This window comes from Cariama cristata, unplaced genomic scaffold (assembly GCF_000690535.1).
Source record: "Cariama cristata isolate BGI_N322 unplaced genomic scaffold, ASM69053v1 scaffold10245, whole genome shotgun sequence".
Classification (NCBI taxonomy): Eukaryota; Metazoa; Chordata; class Aves; order Cariamiformes; family Cariamidae; genus Cariama; species Cariama cristata.
Genome location: NW_009615751.1, coordinates 1 through 23,774, shown reverse-complemented (window position 1 = coordinate 23,774; position 23,774 = coordinate 1). Strand labels below are relative to the sequence as shown.

Sequence of the window (23,774 nt, the reverse complement as noted above, 5' to 3'; positions counted from 1 at the left end):
CAAATTCCAACTGACTTCAGCGACAGGAGGAACTGGCTTTTGGGGTTAAAAGCCATCAAACTACATTGTGTTTTAGAGTCATCATTCAATTTTAGTCTGTAAGCACTGCTCAGTATCATTGTGCATTTAAGTTTTTGCTTTTTTCTTCTTTTCTTTACCTTATGTATACTGATGACAGATGGCCAGGTCCTGAATCCCTCAAGCCAAAGGAACACAGAACATGCATTGACTGTTCTTAGCAAGATAACCCCCAAATCAGTTATTCAGCAGGTAAGGAAGTAGAAAAATCAATTTTAATTGTTCTTTAGTACCTTGTTAGAAATAGACTGTGCTCTCCCCAGCACTCAGGAGCTTAAGATATAACCTTGTACTAATAAAAGAGGCAGTATCAGTGTGAAAGAACCCCAAAATAATGCAATTACTTGGAGCTCTGTGTGTGGGAAGGGTGGCTGTAATGTCAGACAGTACCAGTTTAATTGCCCGTTAGGTGTATTGCACGACGTTTTCTTTTTTAGCATGGTTAAACCCTTGTTTAACGCAAGGCATGCAGGGTTTGGCAACAGATCTTGCAGATAAGGAGAACTGTTCTGCTCTGCCAAGTGGAGAGTGATCTGAAAGCAGTGGAAGAATACTAGGTCTGCTCTTCAGCAAAATAAAAAGCCACAGCATGTGAGTAATCCTATCTTCAGTCATCAAAGTATGTGTTCAAGTCGTTCTCTGAATAATGATGGGATTACTCACGCGGGTAAGGTTAAGCCCATGCTTTTGCTGAACTAATACATCTGGACAGAAGCCATAGTGTTCCACGCAGCTCTCTTCGGAGGTTTTTCTCTGCCAACACTGGAACACCCACAGAATTGAAGGGAGCATAAAGATTCCTTTCTGCTTTCCACGTAATTATCACACAGAAACTCCCTGAACTTAAACTCACTGATTTTTTCTGGCTTCAAAGCACGTTAGTCCTCATATAGGATATAATTTTGTCCTAATATCAGGACGAAAAGGGTACTTGACACTCTAGGTCAGTGCAGTGAAGAAAAAAATCTTTTATAAGCAGATATAAACCACCACTCTGGTTTCAGAAGTCATTGAAACTCATGCGACTGTGCAGATATAATTGAAAAACGTGACCATTAAGCTTTACAGCATATAGAATATTTATCTACAGTAATACAGAGGTCTTATTTTGGGGTCCATGGCAAAGAAGTAAACAAGGAAGACTTGTTTTGATGAGATTGTACCAGCTCGCATGAGAGTAGGTGCTCAAGATGAGAAAAACTCTGATTTCAAACCAAGGATGACAGGGTTCGCACAGCCCAGGCAAGAGAGGGCTCTCTGAACCTCGACACGCAGAAGGTTCCTGTGCTGCTCCCCTCAAACCAAGTGTGGCCAAGTGAAGAGGATGCAGATCCTCAGGCAGGAAGAAGCCCCTAGGTCTGGAGGTAGACTGAAAAAGGGGAAGTGGGACAGAAAGCCATAAAAGTAGTTGCCAGAATGATGCATTCCTATCTAGCAGTTTTCTGTGGTCCACAGTCAGAAGACAGAATCACTGCACCAGCTAGCAAGTGTTGGTGCACACATGAGGTGTAGCAACAGAGGGACATTTACAGACACTCTGACTAAAACTACTAGAGTAACTGGTGACTCTTCTATTGATCAGTGTCCTCCAGCTACCATTTTTTAAATTATATTTTTCTAACTGATCTTCTGTGGTATAAGGAAAAAATGAGCTTCAGACAGCTGATCTATGAGAAAAATGGTGTGTAGATACCATGTCTACTAAACACTCATTAATAACTAAGTCCACCTCTGTGCAGAGAGCCTGAATAAGACCCATAGGCCATTCATTCTCTTCCACGGAGGACTGAGAAGGCCTTGATGGCGGCATTTGGCAAAGTTGCTGGTGGAGCTCTTAAAAGTTATGAAGAATCTGATGCTAGATCTGAGCTGAAAAAAGTGGGAAGGGGAGCACTGAAATAATGGTCTGGAATGAGTATGACTTTCAAAGGCATCAGGCATTTTAGTTTTAGATAAACTAAAAAGAACTTAGTAAGACAGCAGTAGATCCAGTGGACAATTTTTTCTAAACCACTAATAAAAATACATTTGCCATTCAACAGAATGAATGTACAAACTATTTGCACATTTTGCAAACTTAGTATTACTTTTTCAGTCGAAAGCTGTCCCACAGAATACTTTCCTTTGTTAGCAATGGCACCTTTTCCAGTCGAAACTTGAAAAAAAATAGTAAGTTCACTTAACTTTAAAATTATTGATATGACTTGATGCGATGTTAAGGCTTCTCTCTTGAATTATAAATGTCTGAGTTTATCGTGTTTTGAAGTCTCAAGCCTGTGAGCTGCAACAGGATAACGGCAGACAAGGCACTTTGTGATGGGTTTACAATCTAACTGCAGAAAATGTGAAGCAAAGAATTGGCATATTTTTTACATATGTTTAATCGGGTAGGTTCTAACATTTAGTTATCATTCCAACTGGCCACAGCAAGTCAGATAGGTTTTCTAAAGTCTGGGTAAGTTTGACAGGGGATCTAGAAACCCTACCAAGTTTTCTGCAGTACCTCACTCACGTGGAAAATGTTTTATATATTTGCTCTATCAAAAAGGCAAGACTGGATACAAAGTAAAAGGCACAGATATTATAGAACACTCACATTTCTTGAATAAAAAGACCCTATAAATTAGATAATGATTAGAATTGGGAACAGCCATTTTGCTGTTGCTTTATTTCTCAGTGCTGACTGTCTCTTGACCAAACATCTCTATCTTTTCTAATGCTGCACCACTGTGTGCTGGAGGAGTCTTTCCTGAACAGCTTTTCTTCTTTCTTCCCATTTCTGTAGCTTCCACCAAAGTATTAGTCAGCGGTTTCCCCAGTGTTTCTGGAAGCATTATTGTTAATATTCCACTCAGAAGAGCCATGATTCCAACGAGCAACTAGAAGAAATAAACAGTAGCTGTAAAGGAAGAAATGTCTTTCAAGTTATGCATAACCTCAATCTCGCTTGAGACTACATTTAAAATAAAGCAGAAGGAACTGTAATGTTAAGCAACGATCCTAAGTCTTAAATGTTGACTGTATAAAAGATCTGCCTTTTTTTGTTGCATAAATGAAAGATTATGTAGCAGAATTAATGAAGAGCAAGTGAAGTGTTTTCTGCACAAGGGATCGATACAGTGCACGCAAGAATAATTCTGTTTGAGAAAACACCACATGTACCTTCATTTGGTACTGCTACTATGAGGTATGTATTTAAGAGCTGATTCTAGGATTGCATACATTTATTTTTACATGCATGTTGACAGAGCTACAATTTCCCTGCCACCTGTAATCTCAATTCACACTCCAGATCCTGAACCTGTTTCCCCTGTACCTTCGTGCCTGTTCCTCCTGCACGCAGCCAGATCAGAATTTCTCAGTGTGGCTTGTTGGCCTGGAGCCACAAAAGTGCAAATCCCTGCTCAGGGGAGCTTTTCAGCAGATAATGAGCTGGCTCTCACCAGGAACACTTTGGTAAACTCAGTTTCAAAGAGCTGTTAGGGGTGCAGGCATCTACTGACATTTGCAGCGGGACCACATCTCGGATTTGCTCATGGTGTACGCAGTTCCGTAATGACAGCTTACTTCAGCACGAGTGGTGCAAGGATCAGGATCGTGTGGGGCAGATACAGAAGCACACACAAGCTCCAGGAGTCTCTTTTCTTTCCCTTCATTTCTATGTCTTGTCAATGAGAACAATTCACACTTGCCTCCTCTGCGGTACAGAAGCACTAAACCCCTGACATTCTTCCAACACCAGGTTATAAATGACGCCACGCTCCCTTGATAGAAATGCTTCCACATAGTACATCATGCCTGGCCTCAGTGTTTTTCCATTTTGTGACTGTGCACTTTGATATTGTACTATCCTTATCTTGCCCTGTGCTCATTCTCAGGTCCGTCTTGTTTGTTTAATACTTTCTTTCCAAGCGTGAGAGAGAACGTTTGGAATTACTATGCCTATGTCTCTCACACAGAGCCTGGGACAAGAACTGGCTAGCTACCATCAGCAGCTAAGCCAGACTTTATCTTCAAGTCCGAAAGGTGCTTTAAAATTGGAATTCTCCATGGAAATCTTCTGCCTATTAGACACTTTGCATTCTTCCCATGTTTTCCTTCCTCATGAACCTACCTCATGCCCCTGCAAACGCTCACTATTCTGGAAGCATACACACCACCGTCTTTCCTGCCTTTTCATCTCAGCTCTCTTAACTCTACTCCATCACGTGTTACTTTCCTTGCTTTCACTGCGAAGGCTGCCGCGTGCTGACTAATTCAGTGTGTTTCCCTTCTCCCTGACTCTACAAAGCATTTTCCAGTATTTCCTATAAAAGACAGAATATGAAACAATTAAGTCACAGTATATTAATGAAAGGACTTCTCAAATGTCATCCACCTTTTCAGGGGCAGTAACCACACTTATCAATGAATTTACTCACACTTAGTCAAAGCAACTCTTTTGCAGTCTTATCTTGGCATACTTCTTCATAAGGCATCTGACATAATTTAACCCTTTGCTTGCTCGTTACAAATGTGTACATTTTGTATGTATGTACTATTTTAAATATAAAATTCAGCATGAGAAAATGTTGTTCTGATATAGCCAATGAGTTAAATGCTTATGGATTAAAGTGTACTGTTCTGTACAAAGTATTTAAGTATGTTTAAGCTCCACTGAAGTTAATCTGAAAGGAGTACCTGCTTAAATTCATTGCTTTTTCAGGGTCTTAATTTGAAATCTGACTTTCTGCTTTGTCAAACTCTCAAAGTATCCCCAACACTTGAGTAGAGCCAGCAGCTACCATAAAAAACTTCAAAACCAGATTTACCGCTATTTTTCATATGTCCTCCTCCCTACCTGGAGCAACAATTTTAATTTCACAGTGGTCTAAGATCAGAACTTAATATATTTAGTCTAGAACAAAAGATAATTTGAATTAAATATCCCTACAAAATAATACTTTTACTTCTGAGAACAAATTATTATTCCAGTCTGCTATTTATATTTATATCCACATCTGATGGCTATGACCAATCTAAAATGTGATCTTATTTACAAAATTCCTACTTCAATAAAAAAAGGTTAAATTTTGTCCTGAAAATCCACTAGTATTAGACACAGGATTTACATTCATTTAACTTTACTGACCTCAGTGGAGGTTTTTTTTTTAATTTATAATTTATGATTTATCTGAGAGAAAAATCAAGTCTGTTAAAGGGCTACTGTAACATAATTCTTAACAGCTGAGAAGCAGAAATAGGTTATACATGGAGCAGTTGCTTTACTGTAAGTTTTCTAGAAAGTTGCCACACAAAAAACATGCTTGGCAAGTCATTCAAGATTTACAGGCATTCAAACGAGATGCTTGCATTACTCACAGGTGGCATAACTGTACATGAGGCAGACTGTCAAACAAATAGCGCTAGTAACTGCTTGACAATATGTGGTGTATACAATAGATCAACATGATGTAGATCAGTTTACTTATAAATGTAATCCGTTTCATTTCATTTCCATTCCAAAACACTTACATGACCCGAAACTTGGCACGCTATACTCCAACTCAAGACAAGCCTATTTAATAAACTGACAAATGTTTTATAAGAGGAGCTAATAATGAAAACATTCACTGTGAAGAACTACACAACTCTACAAATACTCTGGATACTTTTTGTACACTGAGAGTTGTTCATTGCTGAAATAATTCCTCTGTTTATACTGCCATTGCACTGCTCTCCAGAACATTTGAGCATTCCCCATCTGTGGTTTAACCGCAGCACTTCTGCACAGATAAAGCTTATCTCAGCCCATAAAGGCAAAACACTGAGAAGAGAAAAAGAATATTCTCCCATGGCCACTCTGTTGTGCAATGTTTCTTCGGCTATTCTGGGATGATATCTTGGTTTGTGTGGGGCCAGTATTAAGAAAGAAAACATTTTTAGGAGCTTGAGGGAATAAATTAATTTGTGGTTTCCTTCATCCTCTTAATCTTCATCCAAAACAACTGAAAGCAATTAACTGAAATAACGAAAGGAGTTCCCAAGCATTCTCTGAAATCAATCTCTAGCATCTATAATTGAAGATTTTATAACTGCAAAATCAAAAGGAGACAATGCCGCTTTTTCAGGAAATTCCAATGTGGTAGACAAAATTAGAGTAAGAATCCAGCTTAAAGACACATTCCATTACATTTTTGCCTTCTGACATGCATAATCTACATGTAACATGCTGTGCTATTCACAGTGAATTCTAAGGGGTTTTTGAAAGAACTCAAAACTATTTTTAAATCATTAATAAACTCTTTTTCTACTGAAGGCTTTAACAGAAACGCTGTCATTCCTTCTGTTTTTACATATATGGACATAAATTATCCTTCAGGAGAAAAAAGGGATTGAATGGCTGCAGGATTCCTATGCAGCAAATGCTTCACAACAGAAATGTAATGAAGAAATGTGATTCATCTGTGAGGAGGAAATACATAAAATATAGCGTCCAAAATGGATCTGAAGCTACATAATGCAAACAAAATGCCCGAAGTCCACAAAGGAGTGGTCCCACCTCTGTTTCCTGGGGCAGCTAGTGGTAGAAGACAAAACCTAATGGTAGCATCACCTGGAGTTACCTACAAGTAGGATGTGCTTAATGAATCCAAGGTTCTGTTGCTTCTCGAAGTTACCGTGAAACTCATCAATATACCATTTGCTTCTCTCTTTCTATCTCATGAATTGTTTTGTTCAGTTCTTGTAAATTAAAAACACAAAAAGGGAGCCTTGGGACAGGTGTGAAGACCAAGTATAGTAAGCATAAGACATTTTTGATCTTTTGGAAGGCTATTCCAAAGACGCAATGTCCCAGGGAAGCCATGGAAAAGACTAAGGAATAATAGAAGAAAAAACAGCCACCCATGGTGAATTCTAAGAACGGAAGAACTATGCCTTTGAAAAAACGTGAGAATAAATCAGGAACATGGTCAAGAACTGTTAGACCTGCAGAATAAAGAAGTATGGACTAAGACAATTCCTAAATGTTACACAGTAGATGAAGTATATTTTTATGGAAAATACTTTTATCAATTTTATATTAGGTTTCAGTGCATAACTATTTTTATGTCTTCCATCATAAAAACATTTCAGAAGATTTCACTCAAAGTCTCGCTTTTGCTTTAGCTGCATATTTTTAACAATATGATCTTTGACACTTAAAATTTAGAACAAGAATGGTTCATTCAATTTCCTTCTCAAAATAAAAGTTCAGCTTTTGGTTCCTGAGAAAACAAGTGACACATACACCTTTTCAAAACCAGAAACATTCACCACTGAAATAAATACTTACAAGTGGCATGAAAATCCAAACACTTCTCAAATATACACAGAAAGGAGCAACCACACTTCCTACACGGCACATCATGCTTCCACTTCCAACAGCAAGCGATCTACACATAAAACGAAGACTTTTATAAGAATTCTGGCATATAAAGGAAACAATTAGAAATGCACAGATACTTAAAGCATCAGTAGGATATATGACTTTACGCAATTATACCGGGAAGCTATTGCTACACCAATGTAAATTTATATTGTAGTGAAATTCAGCTGCTTCTATAATTAAGATTAAAAATACAGTCATCATTCAGCATAGACCACAAGATGAACAACCAGGATGTTAAGAAAGGCATAAATAATGTTTAAGAAAATAGTGAGTATTCTTCTAGTTCCCCAGTGAAACCAATCAATGCACATAGAATGAAAAATAAATAAAAATTTATGGTACAGCCAAACACTACACAACTCTGAAGCAGCTGAGGAACTCATCCTATCCCAAGTCTTTCAGACCACTGCCACTGATGCCAAGGGCTGCTGATCTGTCGCAGGAGCATAAGAAAGCAAAGAAAATAATAGCAAAGTAATGAAAACTACGTAACTGGCAAAAGTTCTTACCTTACAATTGTTGGGTATAGTTCTGCTGTGTAGAGATATATAAGGCCAAATGCCACACCTATTGAAAATTTTCCAGCCATATTTGCTAAGATAATTAATGTATTGAAATCCTATTGAAAGAGAGCACAAGTAAATAAATCACCAGAAAATAACACTGTTCCAAACTTAATTTAAATCCTTCAAAAGTTGTGACCCTTCTTTAAACAATAAGCAACACTTAGTGCTTGCTTTTTTAAAATGGGTCTTGATAAGCTACTGGTGTCCGTATCACTTTTACCAGTCCTGGTTCACTGAAACCCTGGGAACATTTTACGTGTGACTCCAGCAATGACAGTGAAACCTGTACTGAAAATACAGAAATCTATCTCAGACTGGCAGCTGCAATTTAGAAACAGCCTTTAGTCAACTATATGATTTAGAAAGAGCAGCTGCATCCACAGACTTAAGAGCCTTTAAAATCAATTTCTACTACAGGAACACTTTCAACAATATGTGACTAACCTGAGGTATGAACATAATTAAAACACAGATCAGTGCACTTAAAATAAGGAACGGAATGAGTGTGTTTCTCCTTCCCAGTTTGTCCATCCCAATGCAAGCAATGATATAGCAAGGCAACTCCACAGCACCTGTCAGTATGAAATTATTTTAAGTCATGATTATACATATTCACGTTGTAACTCTAACTTCCTCTTCATGAGGATTAATTTAACCTAGGGGGTAACAAATAAGTGAAATCCAGAGATAACCAGCGTGTTGGGCTAGTTCATTTGGTAACAGAAACGGCGACCGAAGGCAGGAAACACGGCCTGAAAGATGGTGGGGCAGGATGGCGAAGGACAAGGGAAAGGGGTTTCACAGCGCAGAGCACCTCCAGTTCTCTTTGGGGTGGAAAATGACAGAAAACAGCAAGGCCACGGTCCTGCTTTTATGACCCTGGCACTTGTGACTGAAAGCTCTCCATCTGCTGCGCTTCTGCCTCAGGTATTTTCACATCAACAGCGTAGGGGTGAGGGCTAGTGTCGCACCCACGCTCCTCAGGGTTTGCCAGTCCCCCCCTGGACACCGAACTGAAGCCACAGGTGCCTCCCCCAGCTTCAGCCCCAAACCACCCCAACATAAAAGGCAAGCAAGGTCTCTCCAGGCCCAGTTTTCTGAGTCAGCTCCACAAATACAGAGTGCGGTTCCAGCTTTCTCTCGTCTCCGTTAAAAAGAGGGGCAGCTGCTTACAACATCCCACTCGTACTCACATCATCGCTACCTAATGTCTCTTTCCAAAGAAAAACTTCTGCAGCTCTAAAGGAACTGGCGTTCGGCTCAGACTGTCACAAACCCTGTGTAAACATGATTTGCCCCTAGACAAACCATACTGAGCCTAAGCCAGTTCAGACATGTTTTAAACTGACTTGCTCGTGAAGAATGCTACTATGTCCAATGTAAAATCAAGGAAGAATGTAAGATACAGCCCTGAACAAAGATTTTTATTCCTGCATGTATAGTATGTCAGTACACACATTATATTGGGAAACAATCTTTTGGGCTTGTGTTCACAGAATCACAGGCTGGTCACGGTTGGAAGGGACCTCTGGAGATCATCCAGTCCAATCCCCCTGCCAAAGCAGTGGCACCTACAGCAAGTTGCACTGGATCGTGTCCAGGCGGGTTTTGAGTATCTCCAGAGGAGGAGACTCCACAGCCTCTCTGGGCAGCCTGTTCCCGTGCTCTGTCGCCCTCAAAATACAGAAGTTCTTACTCGTATTCAGATAAAACTTCCTGAGTTTCAGTTGGTGCCCATTGCCCCTTACCCTGTCGCTGGGCACCACTGACTTGAGTCTGTCCCCATCCCCTTGACACCCACCCTTAAGGTATTGATAAGTATTGATCAGATCCCCTCTCAGTCTTCTCTCCTCCAGGCTGAACGGACACGGTTCCCCCAGCCTTTCCTCATAAAGGAGATGCTCCAGTCCCCTCATCTTCGTTGTCTTCTGCTGGACTCTCTCCAGTAGTTCCTTCTCCTTTTTGAACTGGGGAGTCCAGAACTGGACACAGCACTCCAGATGTGGCCTCACCGGGACAGATGAGAGGGGGAGGAGAACCTCCCTTGACTGCTGACCACACTCTTCCTCATGCACCCCATTAGGAATAGAGTTGGTAAAAGCAGGTTGCAATTATTCAGTGTTTGTTAGTCTGCTAAAATATTTTTGGAAGAGATGGATACAGTGATTTACGCACTGTACTCCACCGTAACAAGTTTGGTTATCTGTGCAATACTAGGATCCAGTCTTCAACATGTCAGTCTGATAATCATAACACAAACTGAATTAATGAGAGCCCAGTCCTGTGTGCTTATGTACACGAACAGTCACATTCACTTTACTGAGAGTACCCGGTTGCATAAAGAAAAGCGCATGATTTCCTTCTTTGCTGGCTCTAGCTGCATGCCTGATCTAGAGTCTTCTGAAGTCAATGGAATATTCCCACTGATCTTAACGAACTTTGGATCAGGCCTTGAATGCACTGAGCTGCCTTTGTAAACAACTTACATACCAGAGGAAGATTACAGTCAGACTGATAAAATTAAAAGAATACTACAGCTAAATTAAAAAATACACTTTTCAGAAAACTAAAATTACTCTTGCTTCTGAGAACTATGAATCTATTTTCTACACAGCCAGACTCAATATATCATGATTGTAATTGATTAAAGGAGTAATTTTTTTCTCTCGTTTTCCTAGTTTGTGCCTTTAACAGAGCCGTGTGACTTTTGTGTTGCTGGTCTGCTTCCCTTGGTGTTTGCGTGGATCTGCTATATGCTTGCAGGGCAAAGAGGAGACAAGCGGAATATGGTTTTACAATCACAAAGACAGATGGAGAAGAATTTTATACATCAACGAATTTTAAATTCTTTTTTTTCAGAAACAGTGAGATCTGGCATGAATGATACTCCTCCTGTGTTAGTCAACTTTACGAAGAGTTAGCAATCAACTTTTTGAGCAAGGTTCATAATTGAATGAACAAAGTTAAAAAATTGGCTGTCAAGTCTGTAGACATTTCTAAATGTTATGTTCTAGTTATGTCATAAACAGAGTAAGGTACAAAAATATTTACCTATGAGAAAGAGATTTAAATATTCATTGCCTCCTAGACTGACAGAACTGAGGGAGAAGACGTAGTATCCCAAGCTCCCAGTGAACCAGATCAGCCAGACTGTGACGGTCCTTCTCGCAATATGCCAGTTACAAAACAGGTCTAAGATGTTGTGCTTCTTTGTTGAGGATGTGTCATTGTCATCCGTTCTGCCACTGACTAGATCATCTTGTTGGACTGAGCACAGTTCAGAAACTTCGCAGGGAGTGCTTACTTTATTCCATCTTGCCATTATATTAATTACTTTTTGTGCCTCTTCGTATCTTTCCTCTGACAAGAGCCAAAGAGGTGTTTCTGGGAGCATCCAGCAGCACAACACAAAGGGAAGAGTCGCTATGGAGAGAAATATCTGATAGACCCACCAGGTCCGAACGAGAAATCCCACGAGTGCCACAATCATGATGCCCATAGCAAAGAAAGCATGGACATGCATAGAAGCCCAGGTTCGTGCTTTAATGCCAACAAACTCAGTCACATAAACAAAAGCCACAACCAGATAGCCGCTTGAAACCTGGGGAGGTGGGAGAGAGAGAAAAAAAGAAGAGTGAGGTTTGTATCTACTCTCCTTGTGCGCCAGCAGTAAAAACAAACAGCTAACAGTGTTCCACATTAGTGCATGCTTAATTGCCACCACACTGGCATGTCCCACACTGACAGAAAAAAAGTCAACTCTGAAAACAAATCAGCTGGAGAAAAAGTTCACTTAAACCTTCAGACTGCCCGTACACTGTCTTTAAAAATGTGAAGTGATTTTGGATGCTTCTCTGTAGTGGGGGACAGCCAGCAGGAGGCACCTGAAAAAGAGCCTGACTTGCTGATGTCACTAAGCTCTTTACCTCCAAAAATCAGGTCCCTTGATGACATCGCAAAATGGATGCTTGGGAAAATAAGGTCCCCTGAAGTAACTGCCACTTCTGAAAATCTTGACCTTTGCTTTTAAGCAGACTATTAATAATCTGTATGTCAGGGAACTGCAAGTTTACTGAGAATTACCTTCCACGCCCTTGTAAATTATCTCATTAAATCAAATTTTTACCACGTTGGAAGAGAATCTCATATATATGGTTATTGGTTCTCATACGTTATCTAGCAAATGCAATTACTGGCATGTTCTGCATTATAGTATTTCTTCATTGAATATATATATATTATTGAATCTCTCTATATATATATATTTCAATTTCTTTAGCAACAGTCAAACTCTTGGTATCTCAAAACATTTCAAAACACAGCTAGAAAATCTAGACTAGAAAATATTCCAGTATATTGTTTTGATTAATCGGTTTTCTGGTTAAAAATATTCCAGTTGTTAATCTCTGATTCTGAACCCATTGAACCTGATAGGAAAGCTGTGTTGATATCAGAGGCATGAGGCTAGAGCTTTAGACCTCCATCTCGCAAACCAGTCCCAGTGGGCAATTAAAACCTACAGCATTGGTCTGGTCGGAGCTTTTTGCTTTTCTAAACCACCACAGCCCCCAGCACCAACAGCCAAGGGAGGCAGCAGAGGCGCTCCTGTTGACCTCACCGGTCAAGGCTGAAATGCCCTTGCAGTTTTTCCTGCTAGGACATCTTTCTGAGCCCTCATCAGGCAAAGGGAGCTCCAGGTCCAAGGTCCTGTCTTGACTCATGCATTGTCAGCAGGATAAAATAAACTATGAGACTCTCTTAAAATTTCTAACCTACTTTAAGTAAGTTACATAATTTTTCTTGTGATAGCATTCTAATTTCTTTATGCATTATATATTGAAAGACTACAAATATTATAGTTTTGGACTTAAAATAGTAATTTAAAATTGGTTAGTATGTATAAATATTGAATATATATCAGATATTGGATATATATCATACACACATATACTGGAATACCCTTAAGTACAGTATAAACATCTAGGTGTTAAACACATCTACCTAGGTATTTAGTATTCCAGATGTAGCTTAAAAGACCAAAGAGATGCACGGAAGAGAAAATATGCACCTGTCCTCCATCACTCAGAATGGTAGAGATAAAAATCATACTTATTACAGATTTGTTATTTCAAGAAAAAGATACTCCATTTCTAACAATAAGGAGAAATGCAATGGCAGCTGCAATGCAGAACCCAGAGTTTGCTGCTCACACTTGGTATTTAATTACCAGTCCAGCAGAGGTTGGGACGGAGGAAGTACCAAACACTGCTTCATACAGACGCTTTCTATTAATTCAAAGAGGAAAAGTGCTGTGGTCCAAGAACATTCAGACTCTCCCTGCTCTGCTGAAATAAGTGCAACAGAGGGGGCTTTAGAATAATGAAGTAGGGGAGGAAATAAAAACAAAAGGGAGGTTTTCCAGAAAAGGGGTAGGAAATGACACGTAGAAAGAGCCAGGGTGAACATCCTTTCTTACCATAGCAAGGAGAAAGCGCACAATCACAAAACTGTAGTAGTCAAATGTGAAGGCCACTGCGATGCCAAATACAAACTGACCGGCACTGGTGAACCATACAACACGCTGTCTTCCCAGTCTGCAAATCACAGCAGCAATAAGATTATGAATAACCACAAACATTCTATTAAAATACACCTGCAGCTCCAGAGAGTCTATCTGAGATAGTACAGTCTGAAAATACTGTACTTCATACTTTGATTCACCACAGAAACTCTGGTTTAGTTACATGTATTGATTTTTCAGTAATTCCAACTTCCAAGAAAAAGGAAGCTCCTATGGACAGAACTTCCATTCCACAATTCTTGGCTGGAAGCAATGTGCAGAAGCGGGCATGACCTATGCGCACCTCCACTTTCAAGTTTAACTTCTGCGTAACTAATCTGCAAATTTACTCTGTCTTATTTATGAGGACAATAGGTAAGACTCGCTTTTTCAGATATTTTATATTAAGTAACATCTAGTTCATGTCTAACAAAAGTTCGCTGTGATAACACATGCCATCTCTTGCCAAAGTAACAACCAATTTGGATAGTAACGAAAGGCTTCTGTAACATATCTTTGTCCAGTTATTTAAAGTTGAATTCTCTAATCAATGATGATTACATAGTTCCCCATAATCTTCTGATTGCATCATATATTGCATGCACATAGAAACACAGAAATCCAGGAAGCTAGTATACTAACAAAAAAAAAAATCATGTCAAATACTAGTTTCCCATCAACAACATAGTGATTTCCACTGTAAAAAAGAAAGGCATTTAGTAAAAAGGAACTTCTGTTTCTTTATCTTCTTCCTTTATCTCAGGGAGAAAATATACCAAGTAAAGCCAGTTGTACCTAAACAAGTGAGCACATGCTGTCAAGAAGCAGCTCATCTGAGGAGAAAAACCTAGAAATCTGCAGTAGATGTACAAGACTCTACCGAGGTTTCACTATATTCTATCTACAAATGTTCTGGAATACAAAATGCGCGGAATCATTTTTCTTCCCTGATAATATTCTCTTGGCCTCTTCTTATCTACTCCACTGTGAACAGCTTTTCACGGATGTGTATGTTACGTTCAGACAGAGAGTTTGAGGACTTTCAGGGGTGTGCAGTCATTTGTCAGTTTTTCTCCACGAGTGTTTGGTACTACATTAAAACAACTCCTATTTTTCTCCAACCTCGACCTGGAGTCATGCACATTTGGTGTCTGACCCCTGCCAGAGAGGTATCAGTGAGTCCTAGCTGTCAGAGCCCTTCTGTTGGGAAATCTGTTAACTGGGAACAGGAGGAACCCACAAACTTATGTCCAACCAGCCAGGATGTGTCAGAAAATAATAACGTTCAGCTGTAAAATCTACAGCTGCAGATCTGCAACTCAGAACCTGTGTATTATCTTAACTGGCTGTCCACGGCTTGAATTGATTGAAAGGAGAACAATATGATCATAACCTTTTAAACCATGTCCAAGTATTAATTAATAAAGCTATGAGTCATTTAAAGGGACGCAGAACAAATGTTGGCGTTATATTCTGGTTTTGTATTAAATACGGTTTTACAAAGCCGTGGATTGGGAGGCAGGATTAATACCATATGTTCTAAAAGCCAAATTAAAAAAACCATCATCTCTCCTTTTGCATTCCCATGTTTTAACTGTCACACCGTAGCATTGTGCTAGTGAAGGAAAATCAGAGAACAACATGCCTGGTCCCCTTTTTCTGCTTACACTGTTAGCTGTGGGACAAAACGTCACCCTTCACCTAACAGAGCTGTTAGTCAACAAGCTCCTTTAGAGAAAGAGATAAATAACACTAAATCAGCCTTCAAAGCAAAGCCCGGGTACATAAACTGCCCGAGACAAAACCCAGTACAACGTAGCTCAGGCACTTGACCCTTGTATGGACAGAGGGGCACGGCTAGGCGTTCTTCTGAGGCAGGAATAGGTGTGTTTCTGCGAGAGAGAAAAGGAAGAGAAGCAGGAGGATCTGGAGGTAGATCCTGGACCTCACCACTGCTTCCGAGTCCAGCTGTGACGGTGGATCTGAGCGCAGGATCTGCGAGAACACGCAGGGTCGGAGGGGAGCGGGCTGAGGGACAGCCTTGAGGCCGCCAGCGAGGGATGCTCCACGGATTGACTCTCCTCCTGCCCAGACAGAACTTGGTATGTGCTGGAAAAATCAGTGAAACTACAGCGCAGCTTACTGACAACCATTTTCCATTATCTGGACTAACCTTCAAGAGACTGAAGTTTAAGTTAACCATTCAGGGAAAAACTATAATTGGACAGCAAGGAAAAATAGCATACGGTTGTTTATTTTAAGAACGTGGGGCTCGATCAAACCCTCACAGACCTTGCATAAGCCCCACAGAGCTGTATTCATGACAGAAGGTAGGGAATTTTTTATTTTAAAATACATGATTTTTAACCTTCCAGCAGCCCTTCAGCTGTTTATCATATCTAGAAATAAAAATCTATGTCTCCATGAGGAATCCCTCCTAATGGAAAATGAGGTGAAAATCTACTCCCAGGTTTTACTGTTGCTATTACTATTAACTATTGCTATTCCTGTTAAAAAAAAATTAATCTAAGGGAAAATACTAGCTGCACAAGGCAATTTGAGAGATCAAGACCTAGAACAATAGATGATATACAAGTAGGAAAAAATTTCTAAAAGCAAATTATTTGCAAATACATTTTAAAATTAGTAATTGCTATCAGAAAAAGAAATTCAGTCAAACACATCTGTGAATAAAACAATATCCAAACCTCCTGAATTGTGAATACATAATTATGAATACACAATGAAAACAACAAAATAGGTAGGCAGACATGGAGTTACTGCAGTCTGAAGCTACAGTTTTCAGAGGATGGCACTTTACCTGTCAGCAATGTCTCCAAAAATCACGGCTCCAATCAAGACTCCAAGCATGAACGTAGGCTGGATTAATTTTGCAAGCCATTCTCGGTCACAGACTAGATCCCACTGTGTAACAACAGTGCTCTTCCACTTTGTATCATCATAGAGAAATCCATCAGAACAAGAAAATACAGACTTGTTGCCTTCGTATTCATATGCCAGCTCCAGACCGACTTCTCGTTTGGACCTGCTGCATTGGTTAAGTTCCCAGATTTCTCCATTTTCCAGCTGGACTGCAATGTAATTTTCTGTTGATGTCCACAGTGTCCAGATGTCCTCTATACTCGATTCAGAGGAGTTGTAGAAAAGAACACTACTGACGTTTCCAGGGATCCCACAAACAAAGTTAGGAGTAACAGCCATGAACACAGATGCTAAGTAATGGATACCACATGACATAGCTTGAAAGACAGATGCAAAATAAACACACGCTTGAAATCTGTAAAGGGAAAGAAAAAATTTTACTGAAGAAAAGCTCTCTATACATGAAAAAAAATCAAGATAATTATTTTGCTAGGATCAGTAAATGGAGACATCATTAAAGTGCCTACTGTATTGTTATACAGCGCTGCTTCAATACCAGCTAAGCCCTGTAAGAGACCGAAGACGAGAAAAGATCGACAGTCATCAGTTGTCAGGGAATAAACACTGCTCCTAGTCGTGTGCCATACACAGAGAAGACCATTTAGAAAGAAACAATTCTGAACTTAAGCACCGAGTTTGAAGCAACCTTCCGCCCTCCAATTCTGTGTAGTACATCCCCTCAACATAAGGCCTTAGATTACTGGAATGGTTAGAAAAACCAAAATGTTGCAACCTCAGGTTCCGAGGGATAGAGATTTGCGCATCAAATTGAAACAAACCAAACACATTACACCCTTCATTTCACCTAATTGTATCTATATAACTGTATTCCATCTGTCTTCCATCTCTCTTTATTGCCTCCAAAAGCCAAAGAGAGAAGACACGTAGACACATGTAGAGGAAGACACAACCTGAACAGTGTGAAATGTTTTGTACCAAAACAAAGCTGTAAACTGGGTTGAGTTTTGGCTTAAACAGGCTGTGCAGTTATCCATTAAAGATTGTATCATAAAGCAAACACGGTTAAAGAATGTTTTATGCATAGCCTGAATTTTGGCATTTTAACAGCTTTTACAATGTGCTTGAGATGCAAGTAAGTCTGAGTATACAAATTGCACATGTATTCTGAATTTCGAAACACTTGCAAAATAAGGAGTCATTTCCTCAATTAAATGTTAAAACTATGCACATAATTAGTACAACATCTGTTCAGAAAAAAAACAAAATAACTTTGGCTTCTCCTCCACTTTTTATTTCCTGAAGGCCAATCAATTGCACTAATTTGAAGAAGCATTCAATGATCTCCTATATATACATCCTTACTGCAGTATGCAGTGGGCCTTGATAGTACAAAACAAAAAGCAACTTTTTTTTTAATGATCAGAGGCCATCTCTGCTGAAGTCACTGGAAATGATGCCCAAGAAAACAATTGCCTTGAAATGTCTTGTGGGAAAAGTCAGAGCAGTTCCAGTCCCTGTAACAACTGTGACCTCCAGATCACTCCTCTCCAAACTGGATCTAATCTAGCCTTGAATTCCCATAATAAAGACTGCAACAGTACCTAGCCTAGGACTTTTAAATCATCTACCATTACAATTTCTAATGAATTTCTAAACTCTCTCTAACCAAAGTATTTAAATAGAATTTGCTGGATACATTGTCTTAATGTCCAATTAACCTTTCCAATTAAACAGTTCTCTTGTACCACCTAACTCCATTCACCATCCTCATTCTCCCCTGCCTTTTATCTTATGATTCTTATTTCTTTCCTTGGCAAACGCAAACCCAGTTGCCTATCCTGTCTTCCCAATGGCACTGCTGCTGTTCAGATGCAGGGCTTTTTATCCCCCTTCTCTCTTGACAACAGCTCTGTTGACTTTTCCGTAGCAGTCCGAGGAGAGGGTTGAATTGCTAAACCCACCGTGGCAGCTCAAAAGCCGGCTCTCCTTCCCTCCTGAAGATGCTGCAAGGCAATCCTCACACTGCTGCTGGGCTGCTCTTTCCCAACAAACCTCATGAGAGGTTTCCCAACAAACCTCAGCATCCCTTAAGCCTATCAATCCCCTCCCAAGAGACCAGCTTCTTGAGGGCTAAGTAGCTAGCCATAAATCAAAGCAAGGCTAAAACAGCTCTGAAAGGCTTTTAGGCTACCTTGGACCACAAAAAAGCAAAGGTTATTCTGAAATGTAACCTTTGTCACCCTATTAATACAGAAAAATACGTTCAACAACATTTTTTAGTTCCTCTTCTCTAGTTTCATTTTAACTGTTCCCATCAAAAGACACAAACTCATTTTAAAAATAGCAGAGCAAGACCAAATTCAACAACTTGGGCTACTGTTGCAGTATGCAGAATAACTGAAATCAGAACTATCCGTCCTCCAACAAATTAGCAAATTAAATCCCTGGAAGCTGTGCAGTTACATCTTGTACTAGCTAATGAGAAGTGCCATACCTGGAACCAGGATCGGCAGTGTTTGCAATATCTGTCATTATGCATCAGGAATCTGCAGTGTCAGATAGCCCAGTTGGTACTTCCCGGACAGAGGAAGAATGAAGTAATTTCAAACTCCCATACGTTCTTGAGTTCCCTAATTAGCTCTCACAGTACAAGAAATATTAGGTTCATCATTTCTCTTCTATCCAGTAAAAGTGAGCAGCAAAAATATATTTATGCCCTTTCTTGTTTGAGAGGCTTGAAAGAAGATAACAACTTGTAAAGATACAGACAGAGAACATGGCATGAACCAATGCACTACATTACTTTTTAAAAACCCAAATCCCAAGAGCATCACCAGGGCTATGATTTGGATCGGCTCTAGCTAATCTCTGGACTGACTGCTCCCTTAAGAGTTTTATCTTATCTCTTCCTGAACACTTCTTGTGATCATACTTCAATAACCGTTTTGACAGACTGCTCCACTGTCAAATCTTTCTGTTGGAAAGTTTCTCATTAAATCTAATCTCGATGTCCCCTTTTCCAGTGTAAGACCATTAGCAGCTTATAAAACATCCTTGTACAACCTTGAATAAATCTTCCTTGTCTTTTATCACTTCACTGTACAGAATTATCAGTTATCCCCTTCCAGTTACTTTCTAAAAGTATAAAAATTACAGTCCCTTATCCTCTCGTCATTTATTCTTTGTGTCCCACAGAACAGTTTCCACCTCTATAAAAAGCAATAAAGGATTTATTTTAAAGAAATATCTGTGCCATGCCATATTTCACCCATCTTTCAAGGGCTTAACTTAGAACTAGATAGAACTAATTCTTGTAAAAAGGTTCTTCCATTTTCAATGTTACAAAAATCTTACTTCAGTTCCAACAAAGAAATCTACTCGGTTGTACCATTATTTTTCTTACCTAATTTTCAGCACCTGTGCGAAGCAAACACAAAAAGGCAAACAGAATGCCAGACATACATTAATAGACATAATTTATGCTGTTTATGACTTCATTTAAGAACAGGAAAACTTGTGGTTGTGTGCAGCAAAATGGCCACGTTGTTGCAGAATCCCGCGGGATGGATTGCCCTACAGCTTTTAACTTCTAACTGCTCAATAAAAGAGCCGAGGAGCAGGCGGGGGCAGCAGGAGGAGAGGCGAATCAGGCCTGATGTGAAGTTAAAAAACTGTTTGGCAGCAGCAGTGGCTGAAGGCATCCCACACCTCACTACGGGGCTGCTCCCCTGCCTCTAAAAACTACCCACTGCGCTCTCCAGTACAATTCCACAACGGGCTGGCCAAGCCTCTCTCTGTATAGACAGAGAGAGACATAAAAACACACACAAATATATCCTGAAAACCCTCTTTTGCTGCGAAGGCACAATTTATTGCTGACTACAGTAGTGTTGTAACAGCATCCCCACCGACACCAGACTGAAAAGCCCAACCTTACGAGCTGCTGAGAATCTCCTGTGGGTAGGAAGAGCTTTTCTCCTAGCAAGAGCAGTTGCGTAGAGTTCAGGAAATTTGTTAACTTGCATAGTTACTAAAAAGGAATTAATTGGGCTGTTAGCGACAAGACATAGAAAGCATGAGAAGTACGTAGGGAGGATGATATGTGGGATGGGAGAACACTACAGATGCACTGAACTTTGCTTTCCAGCACAGCTGAAGATTGAAAAGGGCCCAGCCTCCCGGTAGACCCAAGTTTGCTGGAACAGAGGTCGGGGCTGCAGACAGCGCTGAGCGAGGAGGAAGGCAAAGCTGCTGCCTGGTCTACTGCTGGCCTGGCATCCCTCCCTCTGGACCTTTGGGTGGTGGGTTGTATCTCAGCCCTCTGGCTGCGGCCAGGCCAATGCCCTTCCCCATCTTAAAAACCCTGGGGCTGCTTCCCAGCCCACGCGCGCGTGACAGCGGAGAGCTCCTCCGCTCCGCGGGAGGACCTGGTGCCGCGGGAGCCTGGAGCAGCCAGGAGGTCACAGCGGAACGTGTATCTACGGGGCATACACTTCACCGACCCTAAGCCATAGGTTAAAGTCTATGCTATCCTTGCTACCTACTGTAAATTATTAACTTTTTTCCCAAATTCTCAATTTAAGAACATCGGACTGACAAGAAACTCATTTATTACTAAGCTTAAATCGCTCTATTGCAGGCAAATGTGTAATATAATCCTTTTAGTAATCTCACCACACTCCATTTTAAAAGTTTTTAATTTCCCTGATTAAAGAAATACTGCTGCTTATGCATCAAAATAGTAAGAAAATAACATTGCAGTAGCAATAAATACTCTTGAAATTCACCAGAAGAAAGCAAACTCTGTGATCCCTTTTCCTGGACTGATCTCAAAAAAGGGCAGTTTTTAGCAATAGTATTTTATATGCCAGTTGCCTTCACATACGCACATCAGATTACAGAACATATATAGTTGCAAGGAGTAGTTTTCAATAACCTATTTTACAGATTTTTTTTCTTTTAAAAAAACCACACTTTTTGCATTTTTTGAGGTCTATGAACATGATGACTGTCCTAAAAAGGTATGATAATCTCTCTCAGTGTTTTTCCATCTCTTCAGTGACTTGCCGTGGGAGATAATTATTTGGCAGGTACGTTTGGTCACTCTTGCCAGGAGTGTCAAATACAGAAGTCAAGAAGACCTTGTGGGTTACTGCTCCAGTATAGAGATGCTTAATGAATGCCAGAAGTCAAATGAGCATAAAACTGTCTTCACAAAAGCTTGAGCAAGACACAACATGAAAATGTTCCAGTCTTTCTTAAAATATTTCTGTGAAATTTCTTCCCAGTTACTCTTTTTTTCAGTTTACAGCTTATAGTAAAAAAGACTTTTACATTTTCTAACTCCTCCACACAAGTTTTAAGACCTCACCAGTAAGAAAAGCAACTGGTAAGATCATAATGTCCGCACCTGAGCTGAAGAACTATTCTTCCATAAAGATAATGAACCAGACCCCAGACTCCTGTCGCTCCGGCTGCAGTCTCATGACACAGCATCTCTGTGGCACCCTCACTGCAGGTATTTCCTCCCTTCTCCTTTCCCACTGCTTATGCATCTCGAGACATACTGCACTCTACCCTCAGTTGTGGTGGTACTTTTTTTGTGGATCAGCTGTGAATTTTATCTGGGAGACTGATCTAACTTGAAAAAAAAAAATCAAAATAGATGATGGTTAAAAAAAATAAACCAAGACAGATTAGTTACTTGATCCAATTTATGTTGCATCTGTACAAATAATCTGCACCGGTCTATTTGAAAGGTGGTACATCTGGCATGTGAAAATACCTAAGGTGGACATTGCCGCATGTATGTTAGAGAATAAATCCCCAGCCTTAGAGTGCTTTTCCATTGTCAGATATTGCAGTGTATAGCAGGGACAAAACTTGCTGTTAGACACTAATTTTATGTTAAATAAAGTATGTTTCTGATAATATTTGTTTCCTTGTCTGTCCATCAAAGATAGGAGAGGGGGAATTACTAGATACTCATCAAAAGCTAATATAAAAAATTAAAAATCCTTTTTAGCGTAGGATAGAGTCACAAGGCTGTTCTGTGATTAGCAAAAAATTTGTACTTTTCCACAGGTTTTACAAGAACTATTTCTACCATTTGTCTTTTCAACCACCTTGTTAGCAAACTGCTTAGTCAGAAAACACAGTATGTTTTTGTTGTGCAGTTTACACTCAACAGGATGGCTTCAGTGGGAAGAAATTTCCAGATATTTACTATTTCTGAAAGAATTTGTGTTCAGTAACCACGTTCACCTCTGTATTCCATCCTGGGTTTTTTAAATGTGAGAAAAGCCATTCAGCATTCTTTCCACTCTAAACCAAAAAGCAGTGATGCACTTACACGTTTATTTTTTGAGAGGAAAGGCGCTGAATGAGACTCAAGAGCAGTATTTTTGCTACGGCGCAGAGATACAGATTTGGAAGCAGCCTTAAATATACAACAGACACAGCCTTATTTGACTTACAGTGTCCAGAGTAAACATCCTTCCCTCCTAAGGGCGGTTTAAACTATTAAGACCTGGTCTCAGCCCACATCAGCAAGATGGGCATTTCCAGAATTTGTTTTCAGAGTCAGAAGATGCTGTGTTGGATATCCAGTTTAAACGTACCAACAGCAATAAGAAAGCCTATAGGGATGATGAAGGCCCCAGGAACTATACATCATCATTGATGACAATGGGTGCATCCAACACGCACTCACAAAAGAGCAGACACCTACCAAATCATTCTTACAGTTGTGTAAAACCAATTCTCTGAAGAACTGTAACACTTTTATCCCATTACAATTATGCACTTTTCCCTTGGATTAAGACAAGCCCAGCATTTGCTCACCAGAGTCAAGAAGAAAAATTTGTCGCCTACTCACTACTGCGCATGTGGTGTAACAGCTTAGACGAAGAAAGTCACTCCAGTGTAAAAATCAAGAGTTAGGGCTACAGAACTAAGGGCCAAACTTTGAAAATACTTTTTTCTTTGCAATTAATGGAACAGTTCTTCATTTTTGACTATCTAAATCAGGCACATTAGGTTTCTGTCATCACTTGTGACAAAATAATCCGGGTGATGTTTATCAACGTTATCAGTTTTTCAGTATCTATTTGCTGGTTCCCAACAGTTCAGTAGCGTAGGTTCCACCTCCGGACAGCCACGCACAGCAGAAAGCGCAGCTGCTGTTACCGACGCCCGGCCGACCCGTGCCACCCCTCGGCCCCGGGTCGTGCCCCCCTCCGCGGGGCAGAGCCGG

The 23,774-nt window shown here is 40.1% G+C and overlaps 1 protein-coding gene across 1 annotated transcript; it reads right to left on the bottom strand.

The window, feature by feature from the left end:
* Nucleotides 1–2,661: 2,661 nt before the first annotated feature.
* Nucleotides 2,662–16,918, bottom strand: SLC22A16 (solute carrier family 22 (organic cation/carnitine transporter), member 16). The gene is made up of 7 exons (XM_009699933.1): nucleotides 16,437–16,918; nucleotides 13,532–13,649; nucleotides 11,107–11,656; nucleotides 8,500–8,627; nucleotides 7,999–8,108; nucleotides 7,394–7,493; nucleotides 2,662–2,957 (listed from the first exon to the last, which is right to left on the bottom strand). The coding sequence occupies exons 1-7, from the start codon at nucleotides 16,871–16,873 to the stop codon at nucleotides 2,745–2,747; spliced, it is 1,656 nt and encodes a 551-aa protein (XP_009698235.1). The 5' UTR covers nucleotides 16,874–16,918; the 3' UTR covers nucleotides 2,662–2,744.
* Nucleotides 16,919–23,774: the final 6,856 nt, after the last annotated feature.